At 36.9% G+C, this 22,045-nt stretch overlaps 1 protein-coding gene across 7 annotated transcripts in view; it reads left to right on the forward strand.

Annotated features, from left to right (window-relative positions):
- Positions 1–1,434: 1,434 nt before the first annotated feature.
- ABCC9 (ATP binding cassette subfamily C member 9) overlaps positions 1,435–22,045 on the forward strand; it is a 131,069-nt gene continuing 110,458 nt past the window's right edge. The window contains exons 1-7 of one of the 7 annotated variants that reach the window (XM_058743414.1): positions 1,435–1,588; positions 1,756–1,889; positions 3,010–3,124; positions 5,683–5,743; positions 7,282–7,443; positions 9,792–9,933; positions 15,699–15,820. In XM_058743414.1, the coding sequence (XP_058599397.1) occupies positions 7,302–7,443; positions 9,792–9,933; positions 15,699–15,820 (406 nt within the window). In that variant the 5' untranslated portion in view covers positions 1,435–1,588; positions 1,756–1,889; positions 3,010–3,124; positions 5,683–5,743; positions 7,282–7,301. Of the gene's footprint in view, positions 1,589–1,624; positions 1,890–2,458; positions 2,672–3,009; positions 3,125–5,682; positions 5,744–7,281; positions 7,444–9,791; positions 9,934–15,698; positions 15,821–22,045 lie in introns of those variants that run through there. The other 6 variants (XM_058743413.1, XM_058743418.1, XM_058743412.1 and 3 more) reach the window with 6 other exon arrangements.

The following is a 22,045-nucleotide window of genomic DNA, read 5'->3' on the forward strand; positions in this document are numbered from 1 at the left end:
GGAATACAACAAAGATTAAGGAACATTTGAAAAAAAGTTAATATTAATAACAAAGAATTGCATGTTATCTGTCAAATTACAGGATTTTTTTTTAGTTTATTTATTTTGAGAGAGAAAGAGAGAGCAAGCATTAAGCAAGAGGCAGAGAGAGAGGGAGAGACAGAATCCCAAGCAGGCTCTGTGCTGTCATCTCAGAGCCTGGTACTGGGCTTGATCCCACCAACCTTGAGATCATGACTTGAGCAGAGATCAAGAGTTAGACTCTCAATTGACTGAGCCCACCAGGCACCCAAAATTACAGGCTTTTTAAAAATAAGAATATTCAATGTTGGTTTCGGCATAAGTGTAATAGGTCATTTCATACAGTTTGGGGGTAGTTAACACAAACTTTTTAGAAAGGTAATTTCACATTCTATATCACAGCCCTAAAAATACTACTTTTGACCCTGCACTTACTTTTCCAAAAATGTACCTTAAAGAAATTATCTGTTGCAAAGAAAGAAGAAACTTTATTTTAAAAGCTCATCAAAAGATTAAATATGGTAGTGGAAAATCGGCAACTGTATGTCCAATAATCCAGGAATATGGATTTTAAATTATGGTATAGCCAGACAAGGCATTATGCAGGCATTTAAATATTTCTATAAAGATTTTAAAATTCTATCAGAAAATAATTGTTTTAAAAGGTACTGTGAGGAGACAAATTATTTTGTGATTGGAACAACATAAAATATGATAGAACAAATAATAACGTTGGCATACATAGTAGCTTTTACTGAAAGGGCAGACACTCTCAACACTTTAAAGGGATTATCTCATGTACCCATTTACCCTTCAAGGCTATGAAGCCATATATATTTTTTCAGTTTTCCCCATTGAACCGGTGAGGAAACTGATACAAGGAAAGATTAAGTATTTTGCCCAAAGTGTTTGACCTGAGTCAGGTAGCAGGGTTTGATAGCAGCTTCGCCCTCAGGTCCCTGCTTTAACTCACCATTAAAATGTAACAAAATGTTATCAGTTTTATAGGTTTGGGGGCTCCTTGGGCTCCCTTATACTCTTCCATAATTTCCAGTTTCTACAATAAGCATGACTTTTAATCTTTAAAAATCGTCTTAATAATAGTGATATATATAGATATAGATATAGATATAGATATAAAGTCTCAGAGTCAACCTGATTATCTGTAGTGACACTCAGAGTCTAAATCTGGGGATTATTTGCACCTACTATTTCCAGGTGTCTCTCCCCAGCCGCCTGCGGAGCCCTAGGCCCCCCTTCCGGCTAGTTCACCGAGTCTCCCCGGGATACACCCACAGTATCCGGATCCCCATTCTTGAAGCACGGTTTCTCTGTGCGCTTGCGCCGTGGCAGACCGCTACGGGGTGCAGTTGGCAAACTTCCAGCGGCCGTAGGACCACGGTCTTCGGGACCCTTCCAGATGTCGCCCCGCGAGGCCCAGCAGACCTCTAGCGGCCGCGAGTACAAGCTTCAGTCGCTGGCGGAGGCCCGGCTCTCACGAGGGAACGCAGCGACCTTCCCGAGAGTGAGGCGCCCGCGGGAAATCCCCGGGGCTCGCAGGGCGGAGGTCAGTCTCTGTCCGCCAAGCGTGGAGGTGGGGTGGCCGCCCGGGCTAGGGCGCAGGTCCGAGGACCCGCTCCGGGTGCCCGCGCTCCTGGAGCGGTGCCCCTGGGCGGTCGCGCACGGAGCCTGGGGGGCACCAGCCCGCCTGCATACCATCCTGTGTCATATTAGGACAATGGTTGAGAACAATGATGACTTCAAGCTGATCGAGGGCTGGCCCCGCAGAAAATCGCGTGTTAATTAAAGAGGGTTGCCCGGGGACAAAATTTACAGCTTGCGCCCTGGGGGCAGTTATTTACTGTGGGGTGAGTGTATTTTAAACACGTTCTCTCCTTGAGAATTAATTCTCTCGCACGCAGGGAGCAAGAGTGGGGGAACTGTTTGTGCAGATGTGGAAGCCGAAGTCCTACTTTCGGGGAGCTAGGGTGACGGTCGCCCTTCGGAAAAGCGCCGCGGCCGGTCCGGAGGAGGAACCAAGTTTTCCCGGTCGCTGGGGCAAATATTAGATTTGAGCCCGCCTGGCTGCTGTGAGACCCTTGCACGCGCCCACACAGCCTGGCAGCGGGGTCTTCTGCCTTGAATGAGCCCCTCGTTTCCCAGGTCCGCTTGGGGGGAAAAAGGTGAACTCCCCAGATCCGCTTCCTTTTGTGGTTAATAAAAGGCGTATAAAACCTGGAGGGAAATTACAAGTGCAAGTTGAGTACCTTGCATGTTTTGACGTTTGAAAACCTGACTCCAGAGAATCATTGACTCATACATTGCAAGTTTCCGTGCTTAATGAAGTTTGGGGCACACATATTACTTGTGTTAGTGAGATCGCCGCATCGCGCACCCCAAGTTTGTCGCTCCGGTACGGAAAGCAGGGCCGAGCGGGGGTGGGGAGGGTCTCCAGTCCCAGGCGCGGCTGCACTCGGGGCTTCTGCCCAGTTTCCTGCCTCGGAGTTGTCGTGTCCGCCCCAGCTCAGAGCAGTTTGTGCAATTTAGAAACCCGATAGGAGGCAGCAGCTGATCTCCCACCACCCTAAAAATAATCCGCTCCGTCGCCCTGCGTGCTTCGCCTAGGGGAGGAAAACTGCCTTCGGAGTAAGTGCGTCTGTATTTTTTACATAAACATGATTTAAAAAATTTAAGAGTAACTGTAAACTGTCGATTTTCGCAATCAAAAGGTGCCCGCGCGCTCACATGGTGCTCTGACTTCAGGGTAGCTATTTCTAGGATTAAGGCACCCGGCCCCAGCCGGGGAAGAGAGGGCGTGGGGATCAGGTTTCCAGCTTTACTTACAAAACTTTGCCGACTCCTACTTAAAACCAGCCAGGAATAGTGCAGAGAGTTATTACTAATTTTTTTTTTCTCTGAGACATTCTCCTGTATTGTTCATGAAGTTGCTTTCTATCTGCTTAATTTTTGTTACTCTTTACTTTTTAGGAGTTCTGCGTCTGGGTTTGAAATTTACACTTAAAACAGTGTAGGAAGCCGGTGTTTTGAAGGTAGTGCAAGTGCACGAGTAGGGGTTTGAAGCAGCATCAAGCGACCGCCCAAGGTATTTACTTTTAACTTTTTGTTAAGTTTGGAATTAAAAAAAAAAAAAAAATATATATATATATATATATATGTATATATATATATATATATATATTTATATATATATATCCCACTGGCATGTGTGAATCTTATCTTCTGAGTACCATTTCCTTTAGTGTGCGATAGAACTCCAACGGGTGCATTGAGATCAGGCACTAAATCAGGAATCAGTGGTCATTTTTGCTAGTGATTTTCCTACTTGGATCTGTCATTTGTAGATAGATAGATAGACATCTTTTAGTCATATTTTGTGAACCACTGACTGAATGAGAAATTTCAGAGGTTATTAGATTACATGCCCTACATTCTTTACAATGCCATGTTTCTCTCTCATAGTGTATAGTTAATCTCTGAATAACTAAAGAACGAGTTATGTTGTATATAAGAATTAAGTTTTTATATTGCTTTTAGCATGTTATCTTCAGGTGTTTCCAGCATGTTTAAGTTCCCTGTGGCTGTTGCTCCGTTAAAACTGACACTTTCTTCTGGGTGAACAGGAAATAGTGTTAGTTTTTACTTACTTTACTTTATAGTCATCAACTACATCCCAATTTTATAACTCCTGAGGGTGTGGAACTTCATATAATGCATTTCAAAGAATACTGAGGGTAGGATTCTTGCGATGAAATCATAAGTTTGGTCCTCAAGGAGTATTTTCTTTCTGTGTTTTCTGTTTTGCAGACCATCCCTGTAATCAGAGTTTCACTTTTGACATTTGTCTTTAAGATTCATTCAGTCAAGTTCTTCGACCCTGTCTGCTGTCATAAACACTTGAACATCTTTCAGTAGACGTGTGCTCGTGGGGAGAAAAGTGTCATGTCTTCCCATCTGGCCTCTTTTTCCTCTCCCTCCTCCTGGATGCTTGGGCCTCTGTCCGTGCTTAGTTGAACTAGACAGCTCCAGAAGGGGCAGGACTCAGGGGGGTCACGTGACAGAGTTTAGCCAGCAAGAGCAGCAGCACGTTACACTGTTCCCAAAGCGTCCCTGACTTAATCAGGGTTCTGGGAGGGAAAACCCTGAATGACAATCAGAGATTTAAACATTAATTAAAAGTCCTGATTGAATAAAATGCCTTTGGTAAACACAGTAATTATCAACATATCTATAAGTTTACTCCTTTCCTCTTTTTGCCCATGTTGAGTTGTAATAATATGGGCTGACTGTTAGGATGTGCCACATGTGCACTGCATGTTGGAGAAAGAAGCTAAGGGTCAAAGGGAAATGGATGCAGGAGGAAAAGACAGAAACAAAAACAAAAGGAGAGATGTGGTGAGAGGTAGAGAACAGGTTGGGAGCCCCAGGGAATGTGAGGTTAGAGATTATGGTAGAAGGAAGAAATCATTCTAAAGCTTTCACTTTATTAATCTGAAGTGTATGCTTTAGTATGATCATATCATTGTATAGCTCCCTGTCTGGTAGATCATAACCTTTACATTATACCAAGAACTATTGGGATTAGTGTAGTCTGATTTATACAGTCTAAGACCACAGGTACTGTTTCTGTCATATGCACTCTTGGTTTCCCAGTGCCTAGCACATGTTTAGCATCAGTAAGTATTTTTATAGTTAAGTAATGGCCCAGAATTTCAGACATCAGGTACATGATTGGAAACGTTCTTTGACTTTTTCAACTTGCAGTAGTGCTCTGATACTTTCATTCCACCGTTACACATTTATCCAGAGGTTACTTGATTGGTAGGTTTGAGGATTGATTAAACATAGCAGGCAGACTTACTATAGCCAATGAAATATATGTTTTGCAAATTCAAATTATACTTTAGTGTCTGGTGCAATGATAATGATTAAATGTCAAGATTTATAAATGTGACCAATTGGAATAGCATAATTTTGAATAAAATTATAAAATTAGCAAAAGTAAAAATTATTTCCCGTTCATTCTAGGAAACAGTTTATACATGTCTTTCAGTAAGAGTGAGATCAAGTTTCTTTTTATCATTTCTACTTAATAAAAGAAATAGTCTTAGAAGTTCCATTAGTAGCTATTATTTTTTAGGTGTTTGTTTTTTCTAGGTTTACAGACATACATCACTGTATAAGTTTAAGGTGTACAGCATGATGTTTAATTCAGATGTATTGAGAAATGATTACCACAGTAGGTGTAGTTAAAATCCATCACCTCATATAGCTACAAATTCCATTTTACTGTTATTTAAAAAACCTCACACTGCTTTTAATTATTCTATGAGGCTTAGAGCCTTAATAGTTGCTAAGAATTTGCCAAGTATATACCCTCATCTTGAGTTGTTTCTAATATAATTTTTTCAATGAGAAAAGGTCTCAACTAGAGATCATATCAATGATGTTCAATGAAAGGGCTTAACAGAAACAATATGTGAGAGGAATTCCATATAAGTATCTACAGACTGTAAGCACAGGCATTTTAGTTAGTTCTAGTAATATAAAGCTTATAAAACTTGTGCTTGAAATTTGGTTTTTCCAATAGATTACCTACTGTTGCCAGTATTTTCTGTGTAACACTCTTTATTTTTTTCCTAGGAAAAAATATTGTTTGTGACCATTGCTAAATCATTTCTCAATGAATGGGAAGAGAGAAAAGGTACTTATAAACTCATTTAAACTTTCGCCAACCTTTGATAATCTAACTCAGAATCCAGTGTGACATATATGTGTAAATTCTTTCCAAAGTCCAGAAAGGTTAAAATCTTAAACTCTACTTTTTTAATGACAGTAGAGAAGATGTTTAAAAAAATAGGTTGGAGGCTGCATGATGCAGTGGGAGAAAAATAGTTTAAGTCAGACACATGGATATGGATCACCACTTCTCTACTGGTTGGCAAGTTACTGAACCTCACGATGCCCTTATGTAAAATACAAATAATTAACATCGCACGGTTGTTATAAGGATAGTGTATGCAAAGTGCCCAGAATTTGGCAGAGACTAAGTAAATAGGAGGCATTATAAAAGATTTTTTCAGAAGGCTAAAACTTTTCAGAATTTCATAGTAGTATTTTGATGAAGCAAACCCTTGCTCCTATACCATCTGTTTCAGCACAGCAATGAGAGGAATTAATTTAAAATTTGAGTCAGAGGGCACCTAGATGGCTCAGTCAGTTAAGCATACGACTTTGGCTCAGGGCATGATCTTGGAGGTTCCCGAGTTCTAGCCCCACATCAAGCTCTGCACTGCTTGGGATTCTCTGTCTCTCCCTCTCTCTCTGCCCCTCCCCCACTTGCTCGCAAGTGTGCCCTCTCTCTCTCTCTCTCTCTCTCAAAATAAATAAACTTAATTTTTTTTTTTAAATGTGAGTCAGAGTATGTCAGTCCTCTGATCAAAACCCCCAGTGGCTCCATTTCACTGAATAGAAGCCAAAGTCTCAACAATAGCTAGCAAAACCTCTGGTTTATCTTGTTTCCTTTCTAAATCTGTCTACTTCTACTCTAATGTAATATTGATTTCTAATTAAAAGACATGTTTTTTTGTTTTAAAACTTGAATAGGGTGTATTTCATGTAAGAATATTCTCTGACTGTGGGACCTGAGTAATTTCACTAAGTTGTCACTTGAGTTATATTTAATTTGTCTGAAGCACTTGGTTTTAATATCCTTCAGAGAAAGGCTGATTGCTGTTTGCAGCCACATTGGTCTCTGTGTATTCGTATTTCCTGCAGTGAAAAGGGATGGTAAATTTTACCAAACTTAAGTTGTTTGCTAATGCATTTTCAATGAGAGAAGATGAAAAAGGATTTGATATTACACTATTTTGTAATATCAGTGAATAGTTTCATTTTTTCTTTCTTTTTCTTGAGATATGACTATTTTTGTTCTTTGAAATCATTTAAGTCAAACACACGCTTCTTTAAGGTACCATCATTGGTAGATATTAATAATGACATATCTCCCAAGTTAAAATAAAATATCTTTTTCTGAAAAAAAAAAGATTGAAAGAGAATGATCTATAGAATGCACAGGCCTTTCTAAGAAACTCTCAAATGACTTTGGCATACAGTTTCCTGTTTCCACAACTGCAAAAATAAAGGGGGTTAATTTTATAATAAAACCTCTTCCTTAGGGCTATGATTTTATAAAAGGGAATTTAGTAATAAGAGGCTCTTTCTCTTTTCTCTTCCTTTTAGAGTAAACCATATAAGAAGAAATGAGCCTTTCATTCTGTGGTAACAACATTTCTTCATATAATATCTGTCATGGTGTATTACAAAATCCCTGCTTTGTGGATGCCCTCAACCTGGTCCCTCATGTCTTCCTGTTGTTTATCACTTTTCCAATATTGTTTATTGGTAAGTAATCTACTGTCCTATATTTCATCATCTAATATTTATTTTAAAAGGCTTATTAGTGGCTGAGATTTGGTATAATGTTTATTTAATTTTTCCGACATGAAAACTTATGCGTAAATCTGTAGGAAAAGAACAAACGAGTATCTTGTGCTTCCCAATTATTTATATTTGTGGCATAGGATATTCTGTAGATAAAATAGAAGTCAGATGCCTTCTTAGAAATGGACTTGAAGTAGTAGCACCACTTTTTTTAAAAAGGGGGAAAGAGCGCTTTGTTGAGCACTTGTTTTGTGCTGGTTGAAGAGAATGGAAAATGGGTAAAATGCTTATGAGTGGGCCAGCACTATTCAGAAGTGGCCTGGAATAGTACTTGGCCTGGAATATTCACTGGATTTGTTCAGTGAAACAGATGCATCAAAGTCAAGAGAAAAATGACTATCCCACATTGTAAGCTCATGTGCAGATATAAGAATACATTTTCCTGGGCATTAACTTGCTAGAACAACTAATTCTTGGGACTAGTGGGAAAGATTGCATGGGAAGTGACATGTTTGGGGACCTGAGGACACAGAACTTGCAAATTCAAGTAGGAGTGATAAGGGTGCATTCCAGGTAGAAAGAATACTTATGTGAACTATTTGGAAAAGAGTTAAAAATACAGTTTTCCCTACTATTTTTCAGCTTACATATAACAAAAATCCAGTTATTTAGAGCAATTATATATAATTTGCATCACTTCCCCAAAACAACCAAAATAGACCTTTAACTTAAATTTTTTAAAAATACATTTCATGTACAAAAATGACAAAGACTAATATAATAAACATCTATTGAGTCTATCATCACTCATCTTAAGGAATCTAATGGTGAGAATATAAGTGAATCCCTCTGTGTACTATTTCCTGAGCCTGTTACTCTTCCCACATCCTATGTTCCTATCCCTTCAAGAGGTAACCACTATCTGATTTTAGTGTTTGATACTCCCATGCACAATGTTGCTTATAAAAATAAATGAAAAAGCTACCAGACTGATTTTCTTAAGAAAATTAGCATAGTTTAACAATCTGCTTTAAAAGGAGGTTTAAAAATAATTTGTATGATTTTATTTCTTAATTTAACAAATGTTAATTGAGAGACTACTATGTACCTGGCATTGTCACAGTGATCAAAGAATTTCTGTTATATATCTTACCATGCAGAGGCCAGTGCAACTCTTGATATAGACACTAAATATTTGGACTATGATGGCCATATATAAAAACACGAATTGTTGTTTACATGGTGTTGCTGGTAGGACAATGCCCTTTGGCCAAAAGTAGCCTATATATTTTTTATTGCAATACAACAGTTAATTATTCATTTTTGACATTCATCCAACTTCTTCAGGGCAATTACTGTGACAGTCTTGTCTGTTTGCATCTCGAGCCTCTAACACAGGCTGGCGAAAGAGTATTTGACTCAAGTAGAATCAGAGTGAACATTGTCAAAGAGGTGGGGAAAAATACAGACTGTTCATCTATAATATTGGCTCCTTGAGCTGGTGAGAGATCATAAATAAATCCTAAAGAAGTATCAGGTATAAGGAAAGCTTGCCTGCAAGAGTTTACAGCATAAATTCTAGTTCAATATTTTAAATGTAACTAATCTTTCAATAATGAAGTTCATTTGGGAACAACTAAGACATGAATAAATTTGCTTTTCAAAGAATGCTTCAGGGGTCCCATTTGTTTTTGCAGAAATTGCTTCCTGCAATATTTTGAGTGCAAACCCCGATTCATTCTTGAAGTATGTGAGGCTTCTCCACAAACAAAAAATTTCTTTGAGAAAAACTACTACCACTGATGAATAGTGCTGGCCCACTCATAGGTTATAATTTTTCTCACATGATATGCATATGATTGAGTTGACTCAAGTAATGAGTTCTACGTTTCATTACCAAATATGGCTTTTTTCATTAGTCCCCCTGCAGATCCCATGTTTTGAAAGAGTTTAGACACCAAATTGCTTTTATTAACATCATCATTAACTCAGTTTCCTTTTGAATGAATCAGGGACCTGTCAGTAAGAGCTCTGATTAGCATGAGTTAACCAGTTTACCACCCAGAGTTGGTGTTATTCTTGAGCAGTGCAGCAAATGTCAATGTGTTAACCGAGGCAGTCTCATAACAATTGAAATTGTTAGTTTTTTAACATAATGAAAATAGACCAGGATTTTCATTGCTACCCTAGAAAGCACATCTCGTTCCTGTTTGAGGAACCACCCATCCCCCAAATGATATCACAATGTGAATTATTTCCATGATTATAATTAATACTTTCATCTTTCTATTTCTTCTCTTTTTTTCCAGGGTGGGGAAGTCAAAGTTCGAAAGTACAAATTCATCACAACACATGGCTTCATTTTCCTGGACATAACCTGAGATGGATTCTTACATTTGCTCTTCTCTTTGTGCATGTTTGTGAAATAGCAGAAGGCATTGTTTCTGATTCGTAAGTGATTCAACATAGTTACTATCATTACACTATACTAGTGAGTATGTTGATATGGATGGGAGTTAAGAGAACACCAGGTCAGGCTTAACTTTTTTAGTTATGACTTATTAAGACAACAGCTGTCACTCATTTCATAGTAGTCCTGTTTATTTATGATTTCATTTACCCATGATCAACCGAAGTCTGGAAGCAGATGATCCTCCTTCTGATGTACTGTCACAAGGTCAATAAGGTCAGTAGTAGCCTAACATTACGTCACAGTGTCTATGTCTTTCACCTCATCATGTACGCATTTTATCATCTCACATCATCGCAAGAAGAAAGGTGAATACAGTACAATAAATTATTTTGACAGAGAGGGAGAGAAATCACATTCACATAACTTTTATTACAGTATATTATTATAATTATTCTATTTTATTATTAGTTGTTAATCTCTTATTGTGCCTAATCTATGTATTAAACTTTATCATAGGTATGTATGTATAAGAAAAAACATAGTATATATAGGATTCTGACTATCTGTGAGTTCAGGCATCCACTGAGATCTTGGAACATATTCCCCACAGATAAGGGGGCACTGCTGCCTTGGATAATTATGTGTTTTGTCTGTGTTTTTATGTTGCTACATAATTTCTCTGATAACAAAAATTCAGATCACTGTGGCTTGCGCTTATTCATGTGTTTTCTATTTCTTTGTTCCTTCACTTATGTAGCCCTTGCAGAAAGTTCTCTCCTTTTAAACAGTTTGATGTTTATATTACCAACACAGATATACATAGAAAGATTCTCTATATTGACGTATAGCTCTAAGAGTTACATATTTACATATAAATATATAACCAGTTCTCAAGTGTTTCAGTTTATTTTATAAAGAAGCAAAGGTAGATGAGGCAGGCATTAAAGATGTCTGAGAACCAGTGAGAATATAGCCACAAATTGAGGCAAAACACAAAACTGTCTTAAAATCAGGATTTCTCATAAAGCTCATGTTTTTGAAGGAATTTTGCCATTTATTTTTTTTATTTTTTTAAAACGTTTGTTTAGTTTTGAGAGAGAGAGAGAGAGAGAGACAGAGCCTAGGAGGGGGAGGGGCAAAGAGAGAGGGAGACACAATCCAGAGCAAGCTCCAGGCTCTGAGCTGTCAGTACAGAGCCTGACGTGGAGCTGGAACCCATGAACCACAAGATCATGACCTGAGCCAAAGTGTGCAAATTAACCAACTGAGCCACCTAGGTGCCCTGGAATTTTGTCATTTATGAGAATGAAAAAAAACAGTTTGCATTTGGCAGTTAGAATATAGTGAATTCTACTTATAAATTTAAACATAATGTGGGGAAGATATTTTTATCACATACTAACAAAAAATAGGAAATAATTTTGATAGGCAGTATCAAATAGAATTTTGAAATTATGCTAAATGGTACACCTTTTTTTTTTAGAGAGAGAGAAAGAGAGCACAGGCGAGCAAGTTAGTGTATGGGGAAGGGGCAGAGGGAGACAGAGAATCTTAAGCAGGCTCCACACCCAGAGCAGAGCCTGAGGCAAGGCTTTGGGCTCTAATTCATGACAGTGAGATCATGACCAGAGCAGAAATCAGCAGTCTGTGCTTAACTGACTGAGCCACCCAGGCGCCCCTAAATGGTACACCTTTAATTAAAGAATTGATATGAAAGTGTTGTTTTTTTTTTTTAAAGAAAGCCCTGAAATCATTTTCCTTTTATCTAATCAGGACCTTCCCTGACATCTGTTTATGTTTTTCTGTTGCAATTAATGAGGGATGAAACTTCTAAACTTTCGTCAGAGAGCCAACTATTTTGTAATGTTTTATGACAGTTCTTTTCATAGATATGCACATCTTAGTTTCCGATAAAAAGAAAAATCAGGGACTCTGAAGATATCGCATGCCTCCAAGCATTTAGAAGCTTAATTGGCAGGGTGCCTGGGTTGCTCAGTTGGTTACACGTCTCTTGATTTCGGCTCAGGTCCTGATCTCATGGTTCGTGGGATCAAGCCCTGCATCAGATTCTCTCTCTCTTTTTCCCTCTCTTTCTGCCCCCCTCAATAAATAAATAAACAAACAAATAAATAAATATTTTTTAAAAAGAAGCTTAGTTGACTATTATTGATTACTGTTTAAAACCCTTCAGTGTATTTGTATTATATTGTATTAACATAGCCAATTCTAGTCTTCATTTTTTATTCCCTTAACATACAAGCTAACTCAATGTGTTTCTATGTGTGTGTATAAAGTGAAAGATAGATTAGTCCAATATTTCCTAAAAACTTGACACCACGTAGGCAAGGATGCCTCCTTCTTTCCAGCCTCATGATTGGTGGGTAGATTCAGTCAGAGACTTAGAACACAGGCTGAGCTAACAATGATGAAGATGTATGCTAATGGAAGAAACTTGTTTTATTGACGTGGTGATATTAGAGGTCCATCCTGAAACCAAGCAGAAACGCACTCTTGATTTTGTGTTACCTCCTCCCATTCTTTAGCTGCAGACTGCTTTCCCTTACCATTTTCATCCAAGCTTCTCAAAAAGTCATTTTCCAATGATTCCTGACCTCCAAAATTTAGTTTCTTTTCTTGTCTGCCTTGTCCTATTCTGGAAACTGCTTCCACAAGAATCCTAGTGAACATTAATGACACCTTGATGTACACATTTTCTTCCTTATCATACTTACTACGTTTGACACCGCTGATCCTTCGTTCCTTCTTATTTAAGAAAATACTTGTGAACGGTTCTTTTCTTAAAATATAACAAATGCTCATTATAATTAGTGAAACAATGCAAAGACTATCCAAATTGAATATTTGGTTTTCTTTTTAGTAATACCAATATTGAAGCTATTCATTTTTTCTTTTGAAACAAACATCCATATCTGTTTTGCATGGATTTTTATAAGAAATGTCATTTTTTATGTTTCTATCTAAATAGCTTGTAGTTCTGGTTTATTTACTCTCCTTGGTCTAGGAATCATTTTTGGCTTGCTTTTTAGTCTAATATGGTTGATATATTATTAAAGCATGTAATTTGTTAAATACATTTTGGGACTTACTAACATTTTCATTATAGTTAAATATTTGATTATTTCATATGTTTTTAATGAGAATTAGAAAATAATTTTCTATTTTCCTTGTTGGAGATAAAATTTTATTGAGTTTACTGATTAGATTACTCAAGTCCTGTGTGGTGATTATTTTTGTATTATTTAATTCTTCAAATTCTAAAAGTGTGTATTAAAATATTCACTATTATTGTTTTCATTTAAGCTTTTATTTTTTTCGTATTTTTTTTTGAAATCATTTTTTCTCCTCCATGATGAGGACAAAATCAATGCATTTTGATTTTCTTTCTTACTTTCTGAGTAAAGATTTTCTGCTATAATGTGATATATGTGCGTCTACCAGAACCTTGAAGTCTGTGAGTCATACTCTAAAAATAACAGAGCTTAAGAAAAGAATAGGTTTGAGACACTACTCAAAACTTGTACAAGTTTGTAAGTAAACAACTAACAATATAATAGCAATCCTAATACAGATACTAGCATGCTTAAATCACACATCAAATCCCTAATAAAGAAATGCCACAACATAAATATAAAACCTTACTGTGGCTGTTGCTGTCTTTATTCATTCATCCTTTACCATTATCTTCCTTAATGATGTTTTGTCATTCTTTTTCCTCTTGAATTGACTACATAATTTATTTATTATAATGTTTTCTTATTGAATATGTTTAAGGTTATAAACTTTTTCTGAATATGGTTTTGACAACATTATTTAAAGGCCTTGATATGTAGTATGCTCATTTTTAAATTTCCTAAATATTATGTAAGTGATTTTTTAATTCTTTCTTTGATTCAGTAGTAAAAGAATGCTGGAAGCATTTCTTAATTTCTGTAGTGATGAAATATTTATTTCCTACTTTTTGATTGTTTTGAAGTATTTCTGGGGGTGGTAGGTGGTTTTTAAACCAGCTTTTACGCTATCATGGTACTTTAAAATTTTCATTACCGTGTCTATATTAATGATTCCAGGAATATCAGTGGTCATGTTCCAAATCTCTGCATACACTTGGCTTATTAGACAACTCCCTTTGCATGTTTATTAGACACCTTCACAGCCCGCGTGGCCTTGCTCGAACTTATTGGCTTCCTTTCTCCAATCTGCTCGTCCTCTTGAAGTCTTATTTGGTTACCCACCCCCCATCCAGGCTCCTTGGTAATTATTCTCTAGGTCTCCATCACCATCACCCTCATACCCTAACACTATTAAAGTCCTGTCCATTTTAACAATGAATATTTTCCAGATGTTGTATTTCTTTCATGTTTTTGCTGCTGAAATTTAATTCAGGCTTCTGTCATCCCTTGCCTGGTTTATACCCACAGTTTGCTAACTGCTTTTCTTCCTTGTATGTCTCTCCCCCTCTCCTCAGATGCACACACTACCTACCTACTGCATCATCCACATTATTACAAGATTGATTTGTCTAAAACCCCCCAAAATCTGACCATGCCACTTACCTGTTAAATTATTTAGATTTTCCAAAAGATTAGATTCTGGCTCCTTACCATGGCATACAGAGCCTTTCACCACATATCCTGTTTCAAACTCTCTGAGAATATTAAACTACTTGGAATTTTGAACATGTTACACAGTTTCCTCCTTCTATGTATTTACACATTCTGTTCTCTCTTTTTAAAATGCTCTTCTTCCACGTTCCTGACTAGTGGATTCCTTTTCATATTTCCATTTCCACTGTCAACTGTACTTCTTCTGAAGCAACTTTCCCAAATGCTCCTTTTTCCCCCACTCTCAAACTAATCACTCCCTATACCGTTTATGTCTGAATGTATTTAAGTAATTTGAGAACAGTTAAATGTTTTACCAGCTTACATTATTAATGTAAATGGAGTTGAGGGCTGTCCACCACGTAAATCCGGTTCTGTCATATTTCTAATCCGCGTGAAGCTCTCTACTACCCTCAGAATGAAATCTGGTCTCTTTTCAATCATATTGAGTTGCTTGTGTTAGACATGTCTGGATCCTCTGCCTGGAACAGTCTTCTTCTCTTCCTTCTCTGAACAGCAGTTCCTCATTCTTAGGGCCTCAGTTCAGAAGCAGGTTCCTTCACACAGCTTTCTCTTCCTTACACACTAACCCTGCATGCACTTATAGTCCCTTCACCTGAATGATAATTTCCTACTCACTCTTGGTATCACCAACAGACTCTGGGCTTTATGATTATGGACACTATATCTTGTCACATTCACTATTGCATCTCAACAACTAATCATGCCTGGACACAGCAAACACATTTGTGTTGAACGAATTAATAGAAATGGGGAAATCACTAACAGCCATATAGTTTAGGAAAGCCATCAAAAGAATAAGTGTACTTCTCACATACATTAGAGTTCACATTCGTCCGGTAGTTTTTACTTGCTTTAGGTGTTAAATTATTTCAGCAGTTCTGCCCTTCAGAATAGGAGTAGTTACATATTTACTTTCGTTGTGAGTATTTAAGATCTTGTTGAGCTGTGGTACCTGCTCCTCTGTGTTGGGATAAACCCTTTGAGCAGAATTATGTCTCCCAATGGAGTCTACCTTTGCATGTTCTCGTAGCCACTGCTACTGCATTCTGTATATTAAATATCTTGTTATTAAGAGAAAGTTTTAGAGAACAAATGGAAACAAAATGAGAATCTGGAACCATCAGCTCTAGACACTGATACTGTACCGCTCTCCGTAGACGGCGGGAATCACGGCATCTCCACCTCTTCATGCCAGCTGTGATGGGATTTGTCGCCACTACAACATCAATAGTATATTATCATAATATTGAAACATCAAATTTTCCTAAATTGCTTTTAGGTAAGTATGATCAAGTGTCCCCCTCAACCCCAGAACTATTTTTTTCCTCCTAGTACACTCTGTCTGTGGGGGGTTGGGACTGGGAAGCATGGGAAAAACACTGTAGTTTATTCTTCTCTAGTCTCCTGGTGAATGGGAAGATGAAGATACACTGAGTGCTCTAGGCTGTGAAAACTCTCGACCCCCAGGACATCCGTTCACAGATGCCCCTTGTGATGTGTTAGTGTGAGGCAGGAGCAAAGTGGATGGGTGTGCTAGCCTTCTGGCTAGTAGAGGCTGTACTCTTAAGAATCTGAACCCGTGCACCATCCTGCCCCAGCAGCAAGTTGGTGTGTCTAGTTGTGTGTTTCTGCCCCTGGCTTGGAGTCCTGAGGCATTTTCAGAAGGTCTCAGCCTTCACTGAGGCAGGGGCAATGTCACACTCTTCATAGCGTTGCTGCCGAGGTATCAGGGGACTTCGTGCAGCAGAGTATGCTTCACAGCATGCTGAAAACTGTACTGTCCCCAAAGCATGGCCCTTCAGATCTGCTTCATGCCTAACCTTTTCTTTTTTAGCCTCTCTTGCTTCCTTGTCCTATGGAAATAAGAGCCTCTCTAAGGTGTTCTAATTTTATTTTTGCCTCACATTGAAATAGTATCACTTATCCAATTAGTGGTATTTAATACTTTGACCAATCCTTGCATTCCTCGGTGTACATTTTCTTTTTCTTTTATTTATTTTTTATGTTTTATTTTTTATATTTGAGAGAGAGAGAATGAGTGAGTAAGGGAGGGGCAGAGACACGGAGACAGAATCTGAAGTAGGCTCCAGGCTCCTAGCTTGTCAGCACTGAGCCCGATGTGGGGCTCGAACCCACGAGCAGTGAGATCATGATCTGAGAGGAAGTTGGACACTTAACCGACTGAGCCACCCAGGAGCTCAGGGTACATTTGCATAAAGAGAGCTAAGATGAAGGTGTAGCACATGGATCATGGTTCGGCTTCAAGGACCTGTGAATATCCTAAAATAGCAGGCAGACCTATCTGTGTGTGAATGAATGCTTACAATTTTATAAGTTTCAGAGAGTTCACCTGATTGCTCAATGATGAATATAGAAATTTGTGAAAATAATAATTAAACCCCACAAATATTTTATTTGCCTGTCCAGAGGACATTAAAATTTTAAATGTATTAGTGGGAAATACTGATTATTTAATTGTGTTGCACCACATCAGATGATTGGGCAAAGGCAGTCTAACACAAATAAGTAGACTGGGTTAAATATTAATTTAAAAGGCTTGTCAAAGTCTGAATTATCTTAATAGAAGGCCGTCTAGTACAACATGATAAGCAGATGCTATCACAGAAATCTTTTTATGAGTATGCCAAGAAAAAGAGTGAAATTTTTAACAGCAATAGCAAAAATATATATACGTACCATTGGATAGCCAATATGCTAGACATTTAAGTTTTTGAAAAACTGATGATGAATAAGATATAAGAGTTGTAAGATATAATTAGAAGGGAAATATGCATCTTAATAATATTTTGAAGGAGATGTGATCAGAGTCTGGCTTGGAGATCAGAGCAGATACAAGACAGAGGGCACAATTTGATCATATTGTTGGATGGACTTACAGAGATAAAAGTCTAAGTTTCTCATTATTTTAGGAGAGAAATATTTGGGCCCAGAAAAATTACACTTATTTTCAGATCACAAAACTACTGATTTTGTCCCAACATTATGTTATGAACATCACCAAATATATAGAAAGTTGAAAAAAAAAACAAAAACAAGAGAATACTCATGTACTTAGATTCTTCAGTTTACAATTTATTCTGTTTATTTTGTCACATGTCTACATCTTTCCATCCCTATATCCAGCCATCTTATTTTTGGATACATTTTAAAGTACATTACAGACATTAATATGCTTTACCTCCTAATTATTTCAGCATGCATATCATTAACTAGAGTTAAAATTTTTCTACAGTTCTTTTGGGGAGATAAAATTTGCATACTTAAGTATAGAAATTTTAATTTGCTAAATACACACACCTGTATAACCATATCATGATACAGAACAGTGCCATCATCCATGAAAGTTTTCCTGTGTCCCTTTACCAGTCAATTCTCATTTTCATCTCCACAGAGGCAAAATCTAATCTGATTTTTTTCCACCAAAGATTAGATTTGCCTGTTCTAGAACTTCACATAAATTGAATCATACAGTATAAATTCTTTTGTGTAACCACTTCTTTCTCTCAGCATTCTTTTCTTTTCTTTCTTTTTTTTTTTTTTTAATTTTTTTTTCAACGTTTTTTATTTATTTTTGGGACAGAGAGAGACAGAGCATGAACGGGGGAGGGGCAGAGAGAGGGGGAGACACAGAATCGGAAACAGGCTCCAGGCTCTGAGCCATGAGCCCAGAGCCCAACGCGGGGCTCGAACTCACGGACCGCGAGATCGTGACCTGGCTGAAGTCGGACGCTTAACCGACTGCGCCACCCAGGCGCCCCTCTTTTCTTTTTTTTTAATGTTTCCTTATTTTTGAGAGAGAGAGAGACACACACAGCACAAGTGGGGGAGGGGCAGAGAGAGAGGGAGATAACAGAATCCGAAGCAGGTCCAGGCTCCAAGCAAGCTGTCACAGAGTCTGATGCAGAACTCAGACTCATGAACCATGAGATCATGACCTGAGCTGAAGTCAGACACTTAACCAACTGAGCCACCTAGGCGCCCCTCAGCATGATTTTTTAAGGTTCATTCATAACGTACTACAGATCAGTATTTTTTTCTTATAATTGTTGGGTATTATTCCATTGTATAAATATACCACAGTTTTCCGTTCTCTTAACAGTAAGTATCTGGACTGTTTCCAGGTTTTGGCTATCATGGAAGAAAAGCGGGTATAAACATTCATGTGCGATTTATTTATTTTGAGACAGGGAGAGAGAGAAAGAATGAGTGGGGCAGGGGCAGAAAGAGAGGAAGAGAGAGAGAATCCCAAGCAGGCTCTTTGCTGTCAGCACAGAGTCCAATGTGGGCTCCATCCCACAAACCATGAGATCATAGCCTGAGCTGAAATCAAGAGTCAGAAGTTAACCAACTGAGCCACCCAGGCACCCATGGATATATGCTTTTATTTCTCTTGAGTAAATACCTAAGAGTGGAATTGCTGGGTCATAGAGTATGTAGGTAAATGTTTATGTTTTGTTAAGAACCCACAAGTTCTTTTCTCAAAGTGGTTTAATTTATATACTCACTAATAATGTGTAGGAGTTCCAGTTTTTCCACATGCTCACCAACATTTGATGATTTAATTTTTCTAATTTAGCCATGCTGGTGGGTATGTACCGATAATTCATTGTGGTTTTAGTTTGCATTTCCCTGATGGCTAATGATGTTGAGCACTTTTTGATAAGTTTATTAGTCATTTGTGATTTTTGTAAAGTGTCTCTTTGATATATTTTGCCCATTTTTCATTGAGTTGCAGGAGTACTTTGTACATACTAGATACTAGTATGTCATTGGATCTATGTTTTGAGAATATTTTGCTCCCAGTCTGTGGCATGCACATTCATTTACTTAACTGGGTCTTTTGGTGAGCAGATTTTAATTTTGATGTAGCATAATTTATCATTTTTTCACATCTAATTATTGCTTTCTGGGTCCTAAGAAATTTTTGCCTCTGCTCTAAATATGTTTCCCTCATTCTCTTGTGTGTGTGTTTTTTTAAAAGAAGCTTTATAGTTTTAGTTTTTATTTTTAGGACTATGATCCATTTAAAATTAATTGTGGTGTAAGGTTGGTGCCAAGGCTTTTTTTTTTTTTCCCCGAGCGGATATCCATGTATTCCAGCATAATTTGTGAGGTAGACTTTCCGTTTCTCATTATATTGTTTTGGGACCTTTGTAAAATATTGAATCAAATTACTATTTAAGTATGATCTGTTTCTTGCTTCTATAGTTTGTTCCTTTGATGTATTTGTGAGTTTTATAAGATTACTATTCTGTTTTGATTACTATTGCTTTGGAGGTCTTGAAATCATATAGTATACAACTTGTCTTTGCTTTTCTCCCAAGATTGCCTTGGGTATTCCAGTTCTATTGTATTGTCATATATGGTTAGAATCAGGTTGTCAATTTCTACTCTCTCCCCAAAAAATTTCAGTAGGATTATGATAGGGATTGCACTGAATGTTTACAACAGTTTGAAGGAGAATTGACATTTTAACAATATTGAATTTCACAACCAGTTCTTCATTTATTTAAGTCTTCTTTTTTTTCTCTTAGCAATGTTTTCTATTTTTCAGGGTAGAGGTCTTCCATGTCTTACTAAATTTATCATTAGCTTTTTTTGTTTTCCCATTGCTATTATAAATAGCCTTGTATTTTAAATTTCATTTCCCAGTTGTTTGTCATGTTTATGAAATACAGTTGATTTTGTATATTGACCTTATGTTTTGAAACCTTGGAAAATCTCTTATTTCTTCTAAATATTGCTTTATAGTTTTCCTAGGATTTTCTATATATACAAACATATCATCTGATAATACAGTTATACTTATTTCTTTTCAAACTTTATGCTTTTTTTCATCGTATTGTACTAGCTAGGACCTCCAGTAAAATGCACAATAGACATGGGGAGAGTGAAATCTTTGTCTGGTGTCCAATTTTAGGGGAAACAGCATCAACATTTCATAATTAATTATAAAGTTATTTATAGGCTTTTCGTAGATGACCTTTATCAGGTGAGTAAGTTTTCTTCTATTCAGAGCTTTCTCAGAGTTGTTTTTGTTTTAGTATTTTTAAATCATGAATAGATGTTGAATTCTATTAAAGATTTTATTCTGCATCCATTGGGACAATTATATTTCTGTTAATGTACTAAATTAATTACTTGAATTTTCAAATGATAAAGTAACTATGAATTCCTGGGCTATGTTACACATGGTCATGATATATTATCCATGCTATATATTGCTAGGTTTTGTTTGCTAAGTTTTTTTAGATCCATGTTGTGATGCATATTGGTCTGTTATTTTCTTGTAATGTCTGTCAGGTTTTCATATGCTGGGTTATACTGGCTTCTGAAAATGAATTGGAAAGTTTTTTCTATTTTTCTATTTTCTGAAAGACATTGTGTATGATTAATTTTATTTCTTCCTTAAATGTTCAAAATAATTCATCAGTGAAATCATTTGGGCCTGGAGATTTTTTTTTTAATGTTTGTTTATTTTTGAGAGAGTGCAAGCGGGGCAGAGGCAGAGAGAGGGGGACAGAGGATCTGAAGAGGGCTCTGCACTGATAGGCTGACAGCAAGGAGATTCGAGATTCAGGGCTCTAACTCACAAACCATGAGGTCATGAGGTCATGACCTGAACCACAGTCGGTCGCTCAATGAACTGAACCACCCAAGTGCCCCTGGGCCTGGAGTTTTAACTAAGTGAGGATTTTATTTATTTTTATTATTTATTTATTTATGTATTTATTTATTAACACACATACAATATTTAATTTAAACATAAAGCTTTGCATTTATGCACAGTAAATTGCATTCTGCTCGATTCAGTCTTTCCAGGGTTTAGAAATCCTTTTCTCTCTTTCTTTTTAATCTTGATTCTTTTATTCAGAGTACACACTCTCTATTATGGGCATATGTCCTTCTTGCCTGCCTAGTAATCTAAATGAGGATTTTAAATTATAAACTTACTGTTCTATTAGACATAGACTTTTCAGAGTATTTCTTCTCATGTCAGTTTCGGTAAGTTACAGGTTTCAAGAAATTTTCCCTTTCATCTAAGTTTTTTTATTTGTCATGAAGTTGTTCAAGATATTCGCTGATTATCCTTTTTAAGTATACAGAATATGTAGAGATAATTCTTCTTTCATTCCTAATACTGGCAATTTATGATTTCCTTTATTTCTTAATCAGTCTAGCTGGGGAATTAGCTGAATTAGCAATTTTCTTGATCTTTAAAAAAAAATCAACCTTCTTGGCTTGGTTGGGTTTGTTAATTTTCTCAATTATTTTTTTTTCTATTTCACTGCTTTCTACTCTTATCTCTATCATTTTCATCCTTTTATTTTGTTCATTCTTCTTCTTTCCCTAGTTTTTAAGATGGAAGCTTAGATCATTGATTTTGGATCTGTCTTTTTTTTCTAAAATAAATATTTAAAGCCATAAATTTTCCTTTAAGTTTTGTTTTAGCTGCAATCCTTAAATTTTTAATATGTAGTAT

The sequence above is a fragment of the Neofelis nebulosa genome, chromosome 8 (genome assembly GCF_028018385.1).
Source record: "Neofelis nebulosa isolate mNeoNeb1 chromosome 8, mNeoNeb1.pri, whole genome shotgun sequence".
NCBI classification, from domain to species: Eukaryota; Metazoa; Chordata; class Mammalia; order Carnivora; family Felidae; genus Neofelis; species Neofelis nebulosa.